This window comes from Sesamum indicum, linkage group LG4 (genome assembly GCF_026168435.1).
Source record: "Sesamum indicum cultivar Baizhima isolate 11 linkage group LG4, ASM2616843v1, whole genome shotgun sequence".
NCBI lineage: Eukaryota > Viridiplantae > Streptophyta > Magnoliopsida > Lamiales > Pedaliaceae > Sesamum > Sesamum indicum.
Window position 1 is genome coordinate 11,649,627 of NC_142660.1, and position 9,660 is coordinate 11,659,286.

The window sequence follows — 9,660 nt, forward strand, 5'->3', positions numbered from 1 at the left end:
TCTAATAATAAACCGCCATATTTTTAAGAAAAAATTATAGCTGCCCCCCTCCTGAGTCTGACATAATTATAAATATTTTTTTATTAGATAAGAACCTACAAAAAATTAAATGAATTAGCTCATTGTCAGGCGAATGTTAAAATGAGAATATATTTATAATTTTTTAAATAATATAAAATTATTTATTATTATGTCAAATTTTAATGAACATGATTATAATTTATTCTAGATTTAATAATAATAATAATAAATAGTAATAAAAATATGATAACAAGACTCATGTTTAAAAAATTATTGGCAGTGAATATTATTATATCACTACCAAATCAAGTGATTGACGTTTTTGAGGAGCTACGACTTACTCTCTCCTCACCAACCTCAACTACTACTGCCAAAAATTGCATACTGTCATCAGATTCATTATTTTCGTGAGTAGCAAGGAAAGGCCTTTTTATATAAATATTAGAATAAATTATAATGGATTATTTTGAGATTTGTAATTATTTTTATTATTTTAAAAATTATAAATATTTTTTTAAAATTTACAATTACGCTAATAAATATCTCGTTGTGATAATTCATTGTAGGGTATTTATAATTATAAAAAAGTATTTATAATTTTACAAATAATAAAGAGTTATTTGTAATTATGACATATTTCAGAGAGGTCGTTGTAATTTAATATGAATATTATTGATAAAAATATTTGCAGGGATACTGTAAAATTAAAACATTTGCAAATTTGGAACGAATCGTTGTCTTAGACAACAACTTATATTAGAGTTAGTCATCACCTTCACCATCAATCTAAGTTCCAGCAGCAGCAACAGCATGTTCAGCACCTTGATGAAAATGAAGCAGACGTTGAAGAACTCTTGGATACAGGGTGAATGACAAAGCGCATTATGAGAATGCGTTTTCTTTGTATTTTGCTGAGTTGCCTACGTGGGTTGTTACATCATTTATTCTTGATTTCATTGGGCCACCTCATTGCCTAGGCTGTTAGTTTGTTACTAGGTAGTTAGCTGATGTGGTTTGTGTATATATATCTCTCTTCTTCATCTTCTTTACTATAACCGAAATTGCAGAGATATTTTGCTGAAATGGAGATCAACGTTCTCCCCCAATTCTTCTCCTTTTTCTGTATTCAATTTCTTTTGAATTTCAACATGGTATCAAAGCCTTCTATATGAATGTCTCTGGGATACGTATTGATTACATTGAACACAATACTGAAGAAATATGGCAGATTCAAGTTTGAAAAGCAGAGCTGCGATAGAGCAGCTGGAACAAGAAGCACTCTATATTCACCCCTCGGAAAACTCCAGCTTAACACTAGTCTCTTCTCCTCTGGACGGCACCAACTTTCTAACATGGAGTCGTTCCGTCTATGTCGCCTTAGGAACGAAAATGAAGCTTGGCTTCATTGATGGTACGCTTCCAAGGCCGGATACAGGTTCAATGACGTTTGAGCAATGGCGTCGCGTGGACTTATTGGTTGCATCTTGGACATGGAACTCCATTTCGAGAGATATCGTAGAATCCTTTATGTTCGTCAATTCGTCACGAGAACTTTGGCTAGAGATACAGAGTCGATACGGAAGAAGTAATGGACCGATGATATATCGGATCCAGCGTGAGATATCCACCATTACGCAGCGTGATCTATCACTAACAGCCTATGTGACTAAGTTGAAGAAATTCTGGAACGAGCTTCTAAGTTTGGCGCCTAATCCGCGATGTACTTGTGGCTGTTGTACGTGTGCAGTGAATAAGGCGATAGAAGAAAGAAATGAACATGTACAGTTGATGCAGTTTCGCATGGGACTCCATGAGACTTTTGACCACGAAAGAAGTCAATTGTTGATGCAAGATCCATTACCAACCTTGGAACGAGCTTTCACCATGTTGTTCACAGTGGAGAATCAGAGGCAAGTGAATACTGAAGTTGCTGCGCTTCCTCAGCAGATGGCTTACCAATTTACATCAAAGGACGGCAGAAATAGTGGTGACAGGTTCCAAAATAAGAAGAGAACTTATGTGGACAGAAGGACTTTATCTTGTACGCATTGTCACAAGACTGGGCATACATCAGACACATGTTTTCAGATTTATGGTGTACTGGATTGGTACAAGGTTTTGAATGAGAAGAAAAAAAAAGGCTTGGGGGTGAAACCGTTTGCTGCTGCTGTGAGTGAACAAGACACATCTGCAGAAACTAGCAGTGCTAAGCAAATGACTGATCTTATGGCCGATCTTATTAAGCTGATGCAGAAGAACAATGTGGCTAGAGATCCTATCACCGCCTATTCTAACTTTGTCTGCAACGATGATGTTGAGTTTGCTGGTAACTTTTCTGGATCCTCTGAAATAGATTTGAACTGTTGGATAATTAATACTGGAGCTACAAACCATATATGTGCTAACATCAAATTATTTGATTCATTCACAGCACATTCAACTCCCAAACTTATTCATTTACCCGATGGCACATATAAAACAGCTACTTATATTGGCACAGTTCATTTAAACAAACACATCACCCTCACTCAAGTCTTGTACCTTCCATCATTCTCTGTTAACTTGTTATCTGTGAGTCAACTATGTCGCAATACTCCCTTTAAATTTCAGTTCACAGATTCAGGTTGTATCTTGCAGGACCAACATAATAGAGCCAACCTTATCGAAGGAAATAGATGCAAAAATCTGTACATTGTTAGGCAGTCTACTCAAAATACCTCTTTTTCTACCTCTGTATCTTATAATGCTGCGAATACTCACTGTAATGTGCAGACTTGGCATCATAGATTGGGACATATTCCCCTGTTAGTAATGAGACATATCCCTTTTCTAAATTCAGCTGCTATGATTCTTGATGACTCATGTGAAACATGCCATAAAGCTAAACAAACTAGATCCATTTTCCCTTCTAGCACGTCACACTCTAAGGCCCCTTTCGACTTGATACACTTAGATGTTTGGGGGCCTTACACCACTCAAACAATCTCAAATTGTAGCTACATTTTGACCATTCTAGACGATCATTCCCGTTCTCTTTGGACTTTTCTTTTGAAACAAAAATCACAAGTCGTTTCCGTCCTCAAGTCTTTTGTGTCCATGGTCAAAACCCAGTTTTTCAGAGAAATTAAGGTCATTAGATCATACATGGTTCTGAATTCTTGAACAACAATTGTCAAACCTTTTGTCTTGAAATGGGTATTCTTTATCAAACATCTTGTACCTATTCTCCTCAACAAAATGGTAGGATAGAGCGTAAGCATAGATAGCTTCTAAATGTTGCTAGAGCTTTGCTCTTCCAAGCTTCGTTGCCTCTGAAATTTTGGGGCGACTCTTGCAACCTACCTAATCAATAGGACTCCTTCCAAAATCCTTCAATGGAAATCACCCTTCGAATTGCTAACTGGTACTTCCCCAACATATCACCACATTCGAATTTTTGGAAGCTTATGTTATGCTACCAATATAGATCCTCATAAGACCAAATTTCATCCCAGGGCTAGCAAATGTATTCTTTTGGGTTATGCCATGTCACAAAAGGGATATAAGTTGTTCGACATTGATAATAACCGGACCCTTGTGTCTAGAGACGTTCAATTCTATGAACATATCTTCCCTTTTCAGCCACTGTTTCACGAGAACAACCATCTCCTTGCCCTCTTCCCGTTACTTCTCCTTTTATTGACACTTCTGTACCTGCACAGATTGAACCTGTTACGATTTCTCCATTACCTGAGCCATCCTCTTCAACATCTAATAGTCCTCCTCTCCATAACTCACTTCTTAGACGTTCAGCCAGAATTTCCAAACACCCCACTTGGCTAAATGATTTTGTTTGTTCTGCCCACCATCCTACTTCATTGCATTCTAACACCCCTGCATATGTATCATTTGTAGCTTCATTATCCGTCTTGCAGGAACTAAATTCTTTTTTGGAGGCAGTCCAACATAAGGAGTGGAAGGAGGCCATGAACATTGAGTTGGAGGCCTTACAAGCAAACAACACTTGGAAGGTATCTCCTTTACCACTAGGCAAGCGTGCTATTGGGTGCAAGTGGGTCTTTAAGACCAAGCTCCGTGCAGATGGAACAGTTGATAGATATAAAGCGCGTTTGGTGGCAAAAGGGTTTAATCAGATCGAATGTATTGACTATACAGAGAGCTTCTCCCCTATAGCAAAATCTGTGACCGTGCGCCTATTTCTCGCCATTGCTGCTGCTCATTCTTGGCCTATTCAATAGCTGGATATAAACAACGCGTTCCTCCACGGTTACCTTGAGGAAGACATTTATATGGTGCCTCCCGAAGGCTATGAAGTACCACCTAACATGGTATGCAAGCTGCAATGTTCTCTATACGGACTTAAGTAGGCGTCGCGTCAATGGAATGCAGAGTTTACCTTGAAGTTGACTGCATATGGATTTATACAATCTGTTCATGACCACTGCTTGTTCGTGAAACCATCCTCCTCAGGTATTATGGCTCTAATTATCTATGTGGATGACATTATCATCACGGGTCCTTCTATTGATGATATTGCTCGGGTTAAATGCTATCTTCATGACTTATTCACCATTAAGGATTTAGGCGATGCAAGATACTTCCTTGGGCTTGAGATAGCTCGTGGCTCATCTGGTCTATACATTGCTCAGACAAAATATACCTTGGATATCGTCAGGGACACCGGACTTCTTCATGCCAAACCTGCGTCGAGTCCTTTTCCTCCTGGACTGAAGTTGGCTGCAGCATCTGGTCCTCTGTTTTCTAATCCTGGCTCTTATAAGAGACTTGTTGGACGGCTACTCTACTTGGGATTTTCTCGATCGGACATCTCCTACTCCGTCCAACAACTCAGTCAATACCTCAATCAACCTTGTGAATCACATTGGAAGGCAGCGTTACATGTGGTGTGCTATCTTAAGGGATGTCCCTCTAAAGGTTTCTATTTCCAGCTGCTAACTCATTCAATCTTCGTGTCTTTTGTGATGCCGATTAGGCGTCGTGTTTGGATTCTAGACGATCTCTTATCGGGTACTGCGTATTCCTTGGGGATGCGTTGGTGTCTTGGAAAACTAAGAAACAGTCGACTGTTTCTCGATCTACAGCTGAGTCTGAATACAGGAGCTTGGCCTCGACGGTTTGTGAACTTCGTTGGATTTCTTATATACTATCTGACTTCAATGTCCCTCATTCTCTACCGGTTGAATTATTTTGTGACAATAAGGCCGCGTTGCACATCTTGGCAAACCCTGTATTCCACGAACGTACTAAGCACATTGAGTTGGATTGCAATCTTGTTCGCGACGCTTACAAGGATGACTTTATTTCCCCCTCATTTGTTCCTGGTGTTCTACAGTTGGCTGATGTTTTTACAAAATCTCTACCTCTGAAATCCTTCGTGTCGCTTATTTTCAAGTTGGGCCTGGTTTCCTTCGATCTCAGTCCCACTTGTGGGGGGCTATTGGAGTTAGTCATCACCTTCACCATCAATCTAAGTTCCAGCAGCAGCAGCAGCAGCAGCATGTTCAGCACCTTGATGAAAATGAAGCAGACGCTGAAGAACTCTTGGATACAGGGTGAAGGACAAAGCGCATTATGAGAATGCGTTTTCTTTGTATTTTGTTGAGTTGCCTACGTGGGTTGTTACATCATTTATTCTTGATTTCATTGGGCCACCTCATTGCCTAGGCTGTTAGTTTGTTACTAGGTAGTTAGCTGATGTGGCTTGTGTATATATATCTCTCTTCTTCATTTTCTTTACTGTAACCGAAATTGCAGAGATATTTTGCTGAAATGGAGATCAACGTTCTCCCCCAATTCTTCTCCTTTTTCTGTATTCAATTTCTTTTGAATTTCAACACTTATGTTTTTAATTTAATTAATTTTTTTTGTTGGAGTCGTTGCTTTATGTGACGATTCCACTTTTTTGTTTATTTATTTATTTTTTCTTGGTTGTGGGAGTTGTTGCTTTAAATTAATTTAATTTTTATCATACAAATTCGATATACACACAATTGACAAATGATTAGTTTAATCAGAATATATTATATTAAAAGAATAAAATATAAGTAATTCTCTTGTAATATTGTAAAATAAGTTAATTATCTCTTAAAAATAATAATAATTTATCTCCTTATACTTTTTAAAATACAATAATTTACTCCCAATGGGATAAATTACTATTTTTTTTTATAGTAATTATAATATCACAAGGAGTAAATTGCATTAAACCTAATATTAAAGATATGTATTGTTATTGTATTAAGTAAAAATATATATTTATTTGTATTATACATGAGGGGAAGTAAAACATTAAAAAAATAAAAAAAAAGAAGTGGGGAGGATAAGACAAATATATAAAAAGTAAGCCCAGCTTTAATTTATTCATTTTTGGTCAAAAGTTTTAAATACTCCATCCACACTATTTTGATCGTCCAAACGTACTAACCTATGTTTTGTAGGTTGTTGTACTCAACAATCCCACCGCTTGAAGTGAATGGGACATTCAAATCCGATGATAAAAAAGTAGACCAACTTTTATTTTATTCTTTTTTGGTAAATAAAGGCAAGGGAGGGTACGTAAGACAAATATAAGAAAGTAAGCCAAATTTTTTATTCTTTTTCTGGTAATAACCTCCACTTCTCATTACTATTCCTTTTTTGGTATTGAGTGTTAGATGTAGGTTCCGTGAAATTAGAATTTTTCAATCGGGTCGCTAGATCGGATCGCTGGATCCTTCTTTCCAGTTATCTGTAGTGGATATTGAGAACACAACAAACGTAAGACTAGCCGAGAAGCCCTCGGCGATGACCCTCCAATGCTTAAGTTAGAAAAGGTGGGGTCGAAAATATGATAATGAGATCGAGTGATATCACAAATTTGGCGGTAAAAATAAGTGTGAAAACGTGTTTGAATAATCATAAATGAGGCTATTTATACTTGTACGGTACCCTCTATGTGTGCGACACGTGGCTTAATGAAAGTGGGCCACGTCACCCCCTGTAAAGCCTGCTACCGCCGCTGCTGTACCTGTGCACTGAGCCCCACCTGCACAGTCATAGGGTGCAGTCATAGGATGCATGTAAAAGTGCTAAAAATAGGGGGGTATTCCTGTAATTATGTATTTTTCCTCATCAAGTGTGAATCAATTTAAATTATAATTATTATTTAAAGACCCCATTACATTTTATATTTTCATGTGAATTTTTATATGTTCAACAAAAGTGATGTTTTTGTAGACGTTATTTTAATTGGTAATAATATTAATTTGATACCGAAGAAAATTAAACTTGTGAATCAACAAATTTATGCAAATTAGAATCTCAAGCTCCACAATCAATAATTGCACATCAAATAAATATTTGTTTCAAAGCTTGCATGTGACTATTAGCTTTCTTATTTATTTAAAAAGAATTCCTTTCTCTATTTCTTTTTAGATTTTGCATATATATTTTTAGAATATTATAAAATATTTTTTATGGACTAATATGCCTTGTGGATTATTTATTTTATGCACCACATTTTTTATCATATTTTTAATTTTTTAAAAAACCCAACAAGAGTAAAATAGTAATTATTTCTTCTTTTTTTCACAAATACATCAGTATTTCTTCTTCTTCTTGTATTATTATTTTTTTTTAATTTTTCAAAATCATCGAACGTATCCTACTTCTAGTTAAGTATTTTTCCATATCAGAGCATTAGTGAAGCATCTAGTACCTCGCACTAAAAGGACCGATAATATAATAGTACTTGTAGTATGATTGATGGAGTGAAATAAAAATTTAATTTAAACAAATATTCTTTCATTTGTTATATGATGATAAAGTTGAATTGATTGATAATCCAGTCCACTACTAGTCCATTGTCATAACGATCACAATTGGACACCCTAGAGTACGTAGATGGCCCTATAAATAGTGGAGCGTGGATGGATGAAATAGTGCATCGATCTTCAACATATATATATATATCCATCTCATTCTCTTACAACCATGCCCAAACAAAACCCAAATGTAGTGATTTTGAGTACTGAGGAGGATGTTGCGGAGAGTCTGGCACTCTACGTATCCCAACTCTCTGCCAAAACCATTCAAGAAAAGGGCTCTTTCTCTGTTGTTCTCTCCGGCGGTACTCTTATACAAACACTTAGGTATGTATGTATATATATAATAATAACATATATATTCATTTTGTTCTCATCCACATAATGTTTCATTTCTACCTACTCCTTTGTTTTGCATCAAGTTATATATATATATATCATATTTTCGTACAATCGATGTTTAATATTGTAGGAAGCTGACTTTGTCTCCGTACAAAGAAACTGTGAATTGGTCGAAATGGCTCATCTTTTGGGTTGATGAGAGAGTGGTTCCTCTTGACAACAAAGACAGCAATTACTTGCTTGCTTGGAACGGGTTTCTTTCCAAGGTCCAATCAAAATCATTAGATCACCGATCATACATATATTAATTACAATAAATAAAAGATGTAACGTAATTTGAAATGGAAAATTCAATATTAACATTACCAATAACCTTTATATTTCGTTTTTTGATAAGTGCAGGTGCCAATTCCAAAAGATCGCATTTTCCCCATCAACTATACGCGCTCACCCCAAGCCGTGGCCAAGGATTACGAAGCCCGTCTAAGAAACCTGGTGGAGAGAAAGGTTCTCCCTCTATCACCCACTGGTTTCCCTAAGTTCGACCTCATGCTGCTCGGAGTCGGCCCCGACGGTCACGTCGCCTCTCTTTTCCCCAACAGGCCGCAGCGCTACGACTTAACGGATTGGGTCACATACATTACCGACTCGCCTAAGCTACCGCCGGAGAGAATCACCTTCACTTTTCCAGTGATCAACTCCTCCGTCAACACCGCAATTGTGGTGACCGACAAGGAGGAAGCTGATGCCGTCGCTATTGCGCTGAATCCTGTTAAAATTCTGCCGCCGCTGCCTTGCGGTGAAGTGAAGGCGGAGTCCTTAACCTGGTTTTTGGACAAGGATGCTGCTTCCAAGCTACCTATTAATGCGTAATTTATCATGCGCAACTTCTCTTAATTAATACAAGCGATGATCATGATCCAGGACCGCTGTCATAATAAAGGATCATGTTCTTTGTTACGTAGTATGTTGCTCTCTCTACTTTTAATAAAACCTCATGCAATTATGCATGAGAGAATGGTTTGCTTTTACATTTTTTTGTGTCGAAAGTAAAATTGGGCATGTCTTGTAAACATGTTCATTTATATATAAACTAGCCATTGCCACACACTATTCATACCTGCATATATTATAAATAAAAGTAAAATAAATAAACAATAAATTACATAAAAAATGAAACTAATTTGTCGATTAATATAAAATTTTAAAAGTTAAATGAGTTCATTATTTTATTAGTTGAAGGATATTTTTGCTTAATTAAAAAAGGTGCGATGATGTCATTAATCGACGTTTGTGAATGTGGAGGGCCTTTTCATTTTATATTAATATAGATAAATAATTTATTATAGAAAAAGTCAAGAGTTAATTTTAAAGTTGCCCAGAGATCAATATTTCATTTGCCTTAGCCAAGACATCAATATTTCATTTACTATCCCTTTCCTTGGAGGGAGAGTGGTATGGAGAATGGTTCAAA

General features: G+C 36.7%; 1 protein-coding gene across 1 annotated transcript; it reads left to right on the forward strand.

Moving 5' to 3' along the window:
* Positions 1-7,979: 7,979 nt before the first annotated feature.
* Positions 7,980-9,217, forward strand: LOC105160348 (putative 6-phosphogluconolactonase 4, chloroplastic). The gene is made up of 3 exons (XM_011077679.3): positions 7,980-8,171; positions 8,317-8,452; positions 8,589-9,217. The coding sequence occupies exons 1-3, from the start codon at positions 8,014-8,016 to the stop codon at positions 9,057-9,059; spliced, it is 765 nt and encodes a 254-aa protein (XP_011075981.1). The 5' UTR covers positions 7,980-8,013; the 3' UTR covers positions 9,060-9,217.
* The last annotated feature ends 443 nt before the right edge of the window (positions 9,218-9,660 follow it).